This window comes from Tenebrio molitor, chromosome 7, assembly GCF_963966145.1.
Source record: "Tenebrio molitor chromosome 7, icTenMoli1.1, whole genome shotgun sequence".
Lineage (NCBI taxonomy): Eukaryota > Metazoa > Arthropoda > Insecta > Coleoptera > Tenebrionidae > Tenebrio > Tenebrio molitor.
In genome coordinates this window covers 13,702,398-13,714,508 of record NC_091052.1, presented here as the reverse complement: position 1 = coordinate 13,714,508, position 12,111 = coordinate 13,702,398, and the positions used below count along the sequence as shown (strand labels likewise).

At 45.9% G+C, this 12,111-nt stretch overlaps 1 protein-coding gene across 7 annotated transcripts; it reads right to left on the bottom strand.

Annotated features, from left to right (window-relative positions):
* On the bottom strand, positions 1–11,926 carry hlk (hulk). 7 transcript variants are annotated; one of them, XM_069055166.1, is made up of 21 exons: positions 11,788–11,926; positions 10,506–10,688; positions 8,426–8,566; positions 8,240–8,275; positions 7,316–7,642; positions 6,951–7,265; positions 6,585–6,899; positions 6,220–6,534; positions 5,519–6,163; positions 5,188–5,468; positions 4,914–5,136; positions 4,748–4,798; positions 4,459–4,593; positions 3,903–4,223; positions 3,050–3,181; positions 2,677–3,000; positions 2,303–2,629; positions 2,122–2,229; positions 1,186–1,824; positions 815–1,138; positions 1–766 (listed from the first exon to the last, which is right to left on the bottom strand). In XM_069055166.1, exons 1-21 carry the CDS (start codon positions 11,924–11,926, stop codon positions 396–398), a joined length of 5,652 nt encoding a protein of 1,883 aa, XP_068911267.1. In that variant the 3' UTR covers positions 1–395. The 7 variants fall into 7 exon arrangements, with proteins under 7 accessions (XP_068911267.1, XP_068911265.1, XP_068911266.1 ...); XM_069055164.1 differs by lacking the exon at positions 2,122–2,229; XM_069055165.1 differs by lacking the exon at positions 4,459–4,593.
* Between the last annotated feature and the right edge of the window lie 185 nt (positions 11,927–12,111).

Sequence of the window (12,111 nt, the reverse complement as noted above, 5' to 3'; positions counted from 1 at the left end):
TTACGTAAACTTACTTAATTTATTTACAAGAGTATTTACAATGTTCACCTAAAAATAGATAACTATATTAATACGTTAAGTTTATCTATATCTTCCTGTCCATAACTTCTCTTGGGAATGATTGTACAGTCGCTGTACATAATAATTATTAAATTATCTAGATGAACATTTCAGTGGTGATGTATCATGATTGACTTGGTCCAGGATATGACGATAAATAAATTAATGGAGTCAATTAACATTAAGGGAATATTCTCATTAGAACAATAAAAAATAACAAATCAAACAAGAACGGCTTTATCTAAACGTTCCCTTCGTACAAGGATGCTGATAATGATTGAATTTCCATCCACACTCGTCCAGCATGTGCACACCATTCGCTCGAACAACCAGGATTAGGACTGCTTCGGATGAGGAACCACGGCTTGCGGCTGCGCCTTGAAGCATTGCAGCAGGAAAGCGGTGTATATGACGAAGGCGATGCTGATGGCGAACAGTGCGTACATGAAGAGGTTCAGCTCGGGCTGTCTGAAGCGGTTCTTCCGCAGCCATTCCAAAACATCAGCTTCGGCATGGATGTCGCCCCGATATATGCTCGGGAAGCGCCTCCGAAAGTAGACAATCGCAGGGAGATTGGTCACGCCCCATTTCCTCGCGTACCGCGGATCCGCCATCTTGACGAAAGTTATGTCAAAATTGTCGGTCTCGCTATCGATGTTCTCCAACTTCTCCGAGATGACTTTGCTCTCGTCCGAATTTATCTCGTCTGGAACACACTCAACTCATTTCGCATCTTCCAAACGGACATACTTACAAAAGAAAACCGTGACGAACTCGTTCTCTTCCAACAGCTTCTCCAACATCTTCTTGTTCACCTCTTCGATCTCGTTCTTGATCTCGAAGACGTCTTGCGAGGTCAGCCACTCGAGGACTCGCTCGGACTGGGTCAAGTCGCCCTCGTAGACCATCGGCGTCTTCTTGCGGAAGTACATGAGCGCCGGCAAGTTGTGCAGTCCTTGTTCTGCAGCAGCTTCGGCGCTGCAGATCTTGACAAAGTCGATGCCGAACATGTCGGCTTCCCCGTCGATGTCTTCCAAGTTTTCCAAGATTTCGTCGCACTCGGGACAGTCTTCGTCGTCTGCAATCAAACAGTTAAGCTTGACCGGTGGAGTGTTTGGAGCTTACAAAAGAAGACGGCGAGAAATGGAGACTCGTTCAACAACCTCGACAACATTCTCTCGTTGACCGACTCGATTTCGTCGGCCAGTTCGCGATTGTCGTCGTCTATCAACCACTCCAAGACCGACTCTTCGTTCTGGAGGTCGCCCTCGAACAGGAGCGGGTTGCCGTTGCGGAAGTAGACCAACGCGGGGAACGTCTTGATGCTGTATCTCTTGGCCAGCTGGGGGTCTTGGATGCGGACCAGGTGGATCCCGTAGACGTCACACTCGTCGTCGATCTTCTCCAAGTCTTCGAGAATCTGCTCGCAGATGTGACAGTTCTGCTTGTAGAAGTAGACGGCCAAGTACTGCGTGTCTTGGACCAAATTCTCCAACATGACTCGAGTGATGAGCTCGATGCGGTCTTCGGTGCGCTGCTGGATCAACCACTGCAGCACTTCCTCCTCTTCTTCGAGGTCGCCTTCGAACACGCCCCCCACTCCTTCTTCGAAATACATCAAGACGGGAAAGTCTGTAGCGCCGTAGTGCTCGGCGATTTTGAAGTCTTGCGTTTTGACGAAGACGATGCCGTGGCGCTCGCAGTCATCGTCGATGTTCTCCAGTTCTTCGAGGATGTGGGCGCACTGCTCGCACTCGTCGCTATCTAAATCGACAATCGGATTAGTACCGGGAAGAGATAGGTGGAGAGAAAGAACTGGTCGTGAAAAATCTACAGAACCTAGGTTTTCTAAAGCTGTTCACTGTTAAGTACTAAGGATCAGAATTGGTTAAGATCTTTTTTTTTTTGAAAGTTTGGTGTGAAAAACCAGGTTACTGTGTGGGTACTGTGTACAATGTGTTGGATGAAGAGTCGAGTCGTTGATCGTCGAAAGAAAAACTTGTAGGAAAGTGTCCCTGTGCAAGGAAAGGCATAATTCACTCAACTACAGGAAAAAAGTACCGTCTTTGTTCGTATCGACTTCTTCCTCAGACGCAGTCCGCACTTTGTGAGCCTTCCTCCCGTGTTGCGGTTCCTGTGCACTGCATAAATCACACAGTGTCTTGTTCCCTGCACACAACAGTGCTTTCTTATAGCCGTTTGGTGTTAGCCAAGCAGTACCGACGCATCCACCGATACTTACAGAAGTAGATGGCGAGGGCGTCTTCTTCTTCGATCAGCTTCAACAGCTCGCTTCCTTCGGACGCCTCGATCACATCTCCAGATGGGTCCTGCTGGGTGAGCAGCCACTGCAGGATCTGGTGCTCGTCGTAGAGATCTCCCGCGTAGATCACCGGCTCCTTGGAGCCGAGCTTGAAGAAGAGAATCGCCGGTAGAGCAAACACCCCCAACTGCTTGGCCATCTGCTTGTCGTCGATCTTGACAAAATTGATCCCCGCGGCGTCGGCCTCGTCGTCTATGTGCTCCACCTCCACCAGTACCCTGGGGCACTGCTTGCAGTCGTTGCTGTCTGGAAGAGTCAGTTAGTTCGCGATTTAGCCAAAGCTCTACACTTACATAAAAAGACAGCGACGTAATCGGATCTTTGCCTGATCTTCTCGAACATCTTCCGGTTGACGCGTTCGATGTGGTCCGTCAACTCCATGTTCTCCGGGTCGGTCAACCAGTCGAGAATCTCTTCTTCGTCGTCGATGTCGCCGTCGTACTTGATGGGTTTGCCTTTGCGGAAGTAGGTGATGCCTGGGGGGTCTCTGTAGCCGTATTTCTTCGCCATGAGACGGTCCCTCATCTTGACGATCTTGATCCCGTACTCTGCGGCCTCGTCGTCGATGAGCTCGACGTGGCGCAGGATCCGCGGACTGTCCGGATCTTCTTCTTTGTCTGAAAGAGGGCACAGTCAGCAAAAGAACGCGGAAGCAGAATGACGTACAGAAGACGACGGCGAGGAACTCCTTGGTCTCGATGTACTTGAAGAGGATCTCGCGGTCGATCTCCTCGATGCTGGCGTCGTTCTTCTGGTCGGTCATCCACTCCAAGACCTCGGTCTCGTCCATCAAGTTGCCTGTCGAGAAACCAGTTTGATTTTTGGGTTTTTGCAACGGCGAGAGACAGACGGAATGGCTAATTGACGAAGACTTGATGAGACTTACCGGTTATTGGCTATGCGCACACCAAGCACTATTATGCTCGTTTTAATTAGGGCGTGTTGTATTGCATTTAAACTATAAAGTAACAGTAATAGAAAACAATTTATTATAACGTAATAGTTTACATGTGTGTGATGTTATTTACATGCGAGGTGTTCGGCAGTGATTTTAGCGCTGACACCGATGATAACGTTACATCCCCGAATGCAACTGTTGAGTGCAAATACGTAGAGCCAGAGAATCAGATGAATTCAGGGCGTTTGGTTATTTTACAGTGAACAGAATATACAGTCATGCGTTCAAAAATGCTACATCTAGACGAGTTCTATACAAATGTTAATCTTCTAACAATATATACAGTTGTATCGGTAAGCCTTCTTTTAGAGCTTATAACATAGTCAACAGTTTGAACTGGTTTACATAATGCCTTAGGATGAATTACTTTTTCTTAATTTTAATGAAAACACAAAACAAGTCACTCAAAAGCCTTAACAAGAGCAGAAAATAAAATGATAGTCAGTGGAGTCGTTTAAGTTGTCGCTTGAGCTAACAAATAGTCTGCGTCGAAGAGTTCACGCTTCACATGGAAAATGTGTTGATTAGATTCCGCTACCTACCACCACCATATATATTTACCGGTCCCGAAAAAGCCTTTTTTTCCTTTTCCTTTTTCCGGCTTGACCGGCAGGTTTTTCTCTTTGCCGGTTTCCTTGTTTACTTTGGTGGGATGGTTGGCCTTCGAAACCGGCCTCGCCGGAGCTAGTCTTTCCGGTTTTTTAGTTTCTTTGGGTAGCGGCCTTGCGCTCTTAGCGACCTGTTTGGCAGTTCCTTTCGCGGCCAATTTGGCTAGTTTGCTTCCTTGGGTCGGTTTACTACTAGGACAGCATTGGTAGGGTTCGTAGGAAGGGTTGGGAAGCTGGCCTTTTCCCCCCATTCCGATGTAGAAGCAACCATCCCCTGCAGCAGGAAACATAATGTCAGAATCCACCCGAAACATCGAGAAACGGGGTCGTTATTAGGAGCTTTAGCTGTTAGTAACTTAAGGTAAGAGGAGTGAGTCTGACACTATGTCCTGCATGCAGCATCAAAGGGAAACATGCACAGACAAGGACACCCACTCCAGAAGCGTTTACACCGTTCCAGGCCTGCCGGTCTCGGTCCGCCAACAACCTAAACCATCCCTCCAGTTTACCTGAAAACATCCCCTTAACCAAATCATTCTGTACGTCGTCGTCGTCGTCGTCGTCATCATCTTCGTCGTCGTCGTCGTCGTCGTCATCGTCGTCGTCGTCGTCGTCGTCATCGTCCTCGTCCGAATCCTCATCACCTAGGACATCATAGCAACATGCAGCAACATGCAACACACGCCCGCACAAGCCAATAGTTTACATTGTTTTAACGAATTTTAACGCGTTTACGATCTCAAAGTGATCAACATTTAATGTTTAGAAACAAGATAGAATTAAGTGAAATTTTCTTACTTTTCTGCTCAACTAGCCATTCCAGAACTCTGTCCTCGTTATTAAGATTCCCTATAAAATATCCACATTAATCACCTCACCGGTTTACATTCTACTTACGAAAATTTCTAACGGATCCTGTTAAGGAAATAACATTGCAATCACATCGAACAGTCGGTCTGCTTACCGTCGTACATTATGGGCACTCCGGTTTCATAGTAAACCAAAGCGGGAAAGCTAAATATACCAATCTCTGACGCCAACTTGGCATCTTTTGACTTGACGAACTGGATGCCGTGCTTGTCGGTGTCGTCGTCGATGGTCTCCAACTCTTCGAGGATGTCATCGCATTCGTCGCAGTCGTCGGTGTAGAACAACACCGCCAAGTGCTCGACATCGCTGATCAATCCCTGCAAACCAACACACTCTACCCTCTGCGAATCTTTTTGCTACGATCCCACCTGAAGAGTCTTCCTGTCGACGCTCTCGATCACGTCTGGTGCGGAATCGCGCAAGTTCAACACCCAATCTAGGATCGCCTCTTCGTGCATCAAGTCACCAGAGTAGATGTCCCGGAATCTGTGTCTGTAGAACGCCACGGCCGGAAGCGACGGCAAATCGTACTCCTTCTCGATCCCCTCGTCGGAGATCTTGACGAAGTCTATGTCTTTGTCCTCGCACTCGTCGTCGATGTTCTCCAACTCCTGCAGGATCTTTTGACACTTCTTGTCCCCCTCTTTATCTGCAAAACGTTCAGTAGTGAATTGCCCAACACCTTGGCGCCATCTTTACAGAAATACACCACAACGTGATCGTTCTCGGCCAAGATCTTGTCCAACATCTTCGAGTTCACTTCTTCGATCCTGTCGGGAATCTCGAGGGTGTCTTCGTCGGTGAGCCACGCGAGGACTTCGTCCTCGTCGCCGATGTCACCCGAATAGATGAGCGGTTCCTTGTTGCGGAAGAACACCAACTTGGGGAAGGTCTTGATTCCGTGTTTCTTCGCCAGTCCCAGGTCTTCGGTTGTGACGAAGATGATTCCGGTCTCGTCGAGTTCGTCGTCGATGTTCTCCAGTTCGTCCAAGATGTCGTCGCACTTCTCGCCTTCTTCGCAGTTCCCGCTGAAGTAGACCACGACGTACTCGTGTTCTTGGATCAAGTCTTCGAGGATCTCGTCGGTGACTTCCTCGATGGTGGCGGAGGTCTTTTGCTCGATGAGCCACTGGAGGACTTCCTCCTCGTTCATCAGGTCTCCCTCGTAGATCGACGGGATCTTCGCCTCGAAGTAGACGAGAGTGGGGAGGTGGTCGATTCCGAATTCTTTCGCTTCGGCGTCGTTGTCGATGCGGACGATCACGATGTTCTCGCGTTCTAGGTCGTCGTCGATGTTCTCCAGTTCGTTCAGTACTCTGATGTCTTGTTTGTCGTCTTTGTCATCTGCAAAAGAAACACCACTAGTACTTATCTACTATCCGCAACCACGATCCACTCACAGAACAGTACCGCCAAGTACTTTGTGGTGTCGATCAGACGATCCATCATTTCGTCGGTGATGTCCGGAATTTCGCTGTGACGCTTCTGGTGCAGCAACCACCCGAGCAGTTCGTCTTCTTTGAGCAAATCTCCTTCGTACAGATGCGGAATTTTCTTTTCGAAGAAGACCAAGCTGGGTATGACGTCGATACCGTACTCTTTGGCCTCTCCGACGTCATCGATCTTGACGAAAGCGATATTGTTTTGGTCGCACTCGTCGTCGATGTTCTCCAATTCAGCCAACACCTTTTGACTCTTCTTCTGATTCTTGTCATCTACAAAAGACCAAATCCAGTCGACGATCTAACGGTGTTGTCCTACTTACAAAACAACACTGCTACGAACTGCTTCTTGTCAATAAGGATGTCAAGCATTTCGTCTGTCACGTCTTCGATTTCGTCACTCTTGATCTGGTGCTCGAGCCACTTCAACACTTTCTCCTCTTCCTCCAGGTTGCCTTCGTACAGCATCGGTATTCCGTTTTCGAAGTAGACCAAAGACGGTACCTTCTCTATGCCGTACTCTTGAGCTTCTTCATCGTTGTCGATCTTCACGAAAACGATTCCGAGCTGGTCGCATTCGTCGTCGATGTTTTCTAGTTCGTTGAGGACTCGCTGTGACTTCCTGTCGTCTTCATTGTCTGCAAAGCTTCTATCAAACAACGATTAGACGCAATCTATTTCGAACGTACAAAACAGAACTGCCAGATTTTTCCCTTCGTTGATCAGCTTGTCGAGCATTTCATCAGTGACGTCCTCGATTTCGTCCTTTTCGAGTTGCTGCACTAGCCATTCCAAGAACTCGTCCTCCTCCTCCAGCTCCCCGTCGTACACGTTCGGGATTCCCTTCTCGAAGTAGACGACCGCGGGGAGGGTGTCCAGACCGTACTCTTCGGCCGCCGCGATATCATCGATCTTGACGAACTGGATGCCGTACTTGTCACAGTCGTCGTCGATGTGCTCCAGTTCCTCCAGTGCGGACATAGACTCTTCGTCTCCGTGATCGTCTAAACACTCAAATCTCTACTAACTGTCAAGCCTGGCGACCGCTACTTACAGAAGAGTACCGCCAAGTGGTCCACGCTCGAGATCAGAGTCCCGAGGGTCTTCAGAGTGACGTCCTCGATGACGTCGTCTTCATCTCCGGTGCTCTTGTGCTGGACGAGCCACTCCAACACGTCTTCCTCTCGCGTGAGTTCTCCCTCGTAGATGATGGGGATCTGGTGTCTGTAGTAGACCAAAGCGGGGAGAGGCTCCAAGTTGTACTCTTCGGCGAGATTCTCGTCGTTGATTTTGACAAACCCGATGCCCAACTGGTCGGCTTCGTCGTCGATGTTCTCCAACTCCATCAGGACTTTGGAGCACTTCTTGCACTCCGGTTTGTCTAAATCGAGACGAAAGGTGAGAACTCCTCGATTTATCGTCACAGTTATTGTATTTGGGGGAATGAGAGTTATTAGCGCCCAGAACGGTTCGAAAATGGGACAACGGAACCATGACACAAAAAGAGGCTCGTCTGGTCAAATTAATCGCGTGAATTATGTATAAATTATTTGGCAGAGATCAAGGGTCACAGTTCTCGAGAGCTTGCGTGAAATCTCGATGACTACGGTAAAAATAAAACAGTTTTTGGATTGACTCTCGAGAGTGGAACATGCAAGCAGTACATCCGTCGGAGTTAAAAAAAAGAAAGTTTGACGGGGGGTGCTGGGGCCTGCGTTCTACGTGGGGCATCGAGAAAATTCTTGCAGATACGTGGGGGTTATTTTTGTAAAGTTATAAAATAATATAAAAGCGGTGCTGGAAGACGAAGACGCATGCGTAGTGCTGTAAATATTGCAAAACACCGTCTGCAACTACACTGAATCATTCCACTTTCGGTTTTCAAATAATCTAGGAAGATTGAATTTGGGGTGGCGCTGCAATGAGTCAGGTAGATCTAGACTGTTTAGAGCCACAACCAAGGGGAACATCTACTTACTGGCTCCTTTATTGGAACACGTACTTGCATCAGGACCTGTACATCACACACTCGATAAAAAAGTGGTTGCATAACATTTACAAGATATCTAGATACTATACAATTCGACGGACAATGTTATTAACACAAGAAAACAACGATCGAGTGTTTGGTCGTATAGTATAGGCAGATTTGGTGGCAACTTACAGAACAAGACGGCCACAAAATCCGTCTCTTGGACGATCTTGTCCAAGATGCGAGGGTTGACCTCTTCGATGCGGTCGGGCAGGTCCATCGCCTCCAGACTCGTCAGGAAGTCCAGGACGTTCTCCTCGTCCATCAGGTCTCCTGCAAAGAGACATCCAGTTGCGAGAATGCGTGAGCGACGAAAATTTGGAGATATTTTCAATTTGTGTTGGGCTATTTTTAGACTTGTAATTTCCATGCTGAATTCATGACCCAAGTCCAACAGAGAGGGAACTAGGCAAATGGCTATTTATATCTTAAACTGTTTTAATGTCTAACCGAAATTTCATCGGCTTACTTGTATCGAAGATGACCCACATCAATAAACCCATTACGGATGCTGGCGCATTTTCGGAAAATGAGCGAAACTGGGTGGGGTCGTACCATTCATAAAATGAACGAGTCGAGAGTCAATGTAATTAGCGGAATTATACGAAATTCGAGTTTACGTAATGACTTTCTCGCTTTTGAAATTTTTCGAGTGGCACGGAATTGGATTCTTGGCAAAAATTTCTGGTTCTATTATCACTTTATGATAATTATTATTTTTCTGCGAAAACAATCAAATAAATCGTCCTGTGGCTTAAATTTATTCCTCGACGTTTCGTACACAGTGTTTCTAAATTACGAGCAATTAGACACCAAGAATGCTTCCAAAATCAGAAGTGTTTCGTGAAAGTCTCCACAAAATGAATTCTTGTCGTAAAATCTCTGTCGTGCTTCGTCAATACTTTTTCCACAAGAAATAAGCTAATAAAAAAACTAAAACAACAAATCTGCTGATGATTAAACATGATTACAAAATGGGTTGAAACTATTTCATATTCTGCTTTAAACGATTATTAGCAATTCGCCAACACGAAAGTGAGACTGAGAAGATTAAATGAGACTATCATTTCACTTGATAATTTCTTAAACGTGATGAGAATATGTGAGAAGAGATGAAATTAGTTGAGAAGATTACATTATGTTAATTGTTAGGTGAGATGAAATCAAATGAGATGAGAGAATTATGTGAGATGAGATGAGAGATTAAACGTGATGAGAATATGTGAGAAGAAATGAAATTAGCTGAGAAGATTACATTATGTTAATTATTAAGTGAGATGAAATCAAATGAAATCAGAGAATTATGTGAGATGGGATGAGAAAGAAAGTAATTAGCTGAGAAGATGCAATGACAGTACCTAGGTACATGAGATGAAATTATGTCATTTATTTTAAATAAGGTTTAATGAGTTGTTATTTCACGTCGTTTTCAAATACCAATAGGATGAGAAAGATTGAGAAAATGAATAAAATATCGCATCACGTGATCGCTATTCACATGAGATTGAGATGAGGTGAAATAATGTATTTCTGGTAAAGTTGAGTGAATTATCATATGATTGCGAAAAACGAAATGTTGACTTGAGACGAGATCAGATTATTTGAGAGATGTTTAGTAATTTGTAATCTCAAATGATTATGAGACAGATCTAGGTACATTACAAGATTACATAACAATAAATGAGATGAAATGAGGTGAGAAAATGATATAAATAAGAAATAAGACTAGTTGAGAAGATTATTTCACAACAGACAAGATCAGACGAGATGTGATGAAACAATGTCAAGAATTCACTAATCACGTGAGATCAGATGAAAATAGATGGAATGAAATAGTTGACTCTATAGAGTTAAGTTAAAATAAATTTTTGCAAATTATCTGACCTCAGCTCATGAGTTTATTAATAACTAACTAATCATCTCAGATGAGGTATTTTTTAACTATTTTTAGACTAATAGCAAAATTTACGTGTGACTAGTTTTGAACCACCTACTAGATTTTTAAGTAAAAAAAAAACAGAAAAAAAATCTGAGTGTCTTTGGAGCTTCTAACTGTGAATTATTTAATAATCGGGAACGATATATTCTTGGTAGACCAAATTTTGGGTGTCTCGATGGCAAACCTGCACCAACCGAATTCCAGGAGACCCAAATCCGGTGTAAGCGCGGCGCCTCTTATTTATAGAAAGTGAAGATCTCCGCATCCACTCACCTTCGTATATGATCGGTTGTTTTTCTCTAAAATAGGTGAGTGCAGGAAATTTGGTGATGCCATAGTGCTTGGCCAGTCGTTTGTCGTTAATCTTGACGAAATCCACTCCGAACGAGTCAGTGTCGTCGTCGATCTGCTCCAACTCTTGCAGCACGCGGTCGCACGTGGTGCAGCTGCGAGCATCTGCAAAAATACACCCCCTTGGTAGAAACAATGTCGGAATAATCCGCGCTCCGCTTAATAATGAAACTGCATTTCGAAATCTATGCCAACATATTAATTTAAATTTTGAGTGAAGGTCGGAGTTCTGGCGACGAGCCAGTCTATTGCCCACCTGAGTCTTATACGCGGAAGCTGATTCTCGATATTCAAAACTGCGAGGAGATGATGAATGGGAAACGGGGGGACCTAGACCGGAAGGTTCGCAGGTGAGAAAGCTTGGATTGTTGGGAAAAAAGTAGTTCAGGATCGCTGTCACTTTTCTATTTATTCTTTGTCTGAATCAGCTGCCAAAGTTTGAGTGTGTTTTATGGGGAAATTAATAACGCACAAAATTATATTTGGTCGTGAAGTAACGGGATCGTGAAATTTTTTCTTTTGATCCGGTTTTGATTTGTGTTTTTTATCGGATATAAATAGCGGATTGTGGTGTTGTGCTCTGTCGAGAGCAACCTAGATCTGGAGCTATTGTCACGATGGGATCAAAAACAACGGATTTTTGTGGGTAGGTCCGCACACCTACGTCTATTTCAAAATTTTTAGTTAAGTGAAAAGCCTGAAATAAAAATTCTAAAAATATGCATTCTGTTGTCTTGAGTAAATATTTTGTAATAGCCACAAATAAGAGGCATATATTTAAATAGGCTATTGTTTTCGCCCACTAAAAAAGTAGATTTTGGTGTTGGTGAGAGCTCCGTGTGTGTTTCGGGAGCCTCCCGGCTTCGGAAGAGCCCCAGGTCGTGGTGCACTCCGAAACCGCGTCCAGCAACAATTTTAGCCGACCGTGCCATGCGATCCTATTTATAATGGCTTCATTATGCAGGTTGGATTTATTTTTACTGGTCGAAGGCGTCGGCAAAGATAAGGTTGCATCAGAGAGCGCGGGAGGATGGACGAGACCCGCCGTAGTGGACGTCCAGCAGGAGACTGAGGCGCGCCAAATCGGGATATGGCACGTTCCTCTCCCGGACCGACACTCTACACTCACTGACCGTCACACGCGCACTCTGGGACAACCCGCTACGTGGGGCGCTCAACAGCATCAACACCACAGGGTACTTACACCAGAACACGGCCACAAAGTCCTTTTCGGCTAGCACGCGCTCCAGCTGCTTGGCCGTGACCTCCTCGATGACGGGCTCCTGGGTCGACGGGGCGCGCTTGGCCGTCGCCAGCGCCACGAGCAGCAGCCACCACCACATGCTGCCGTCCACTGAGTGAAGGAATCGGCGTCGCGGCGCTCTACACTCCCACCATCGTACGTCGCTCCGACATCCGCACGCCAACCAACCTGGACCTATCTCTGGACGCGCCGCAGGACGCGATCCTGAACCAGAGTCATCCCGAACAAATCAAATCATCCCGTGTTCCTCAAATTCCACAAAAT

Bases quoted from the DNA above. Each gene is read 5' to 3' on its own strand.
- hlk (XM_069055166.1), bottom strand. From the start codon at position 11,926: ATGTGGTGGTGGCTGCTGCTCGTGGCGCTGGCGACGGCCAAGCGCGCC. The intron at 3,001-3,049 runs GTACGTCATTCT...GCCCTCTTTCAG, and splicing joins GTTCCTCGCCGTCGTCTTCT to ACAAAGAAGAAGATCCGGAC. The intron at 1,825-2,121 runs GTACTTTTTTCC...TTGTCGATTTAG, and splicing joins AGTCGATACGAACAAAGACG to ATAGCGACGAGTGCGAGCAG.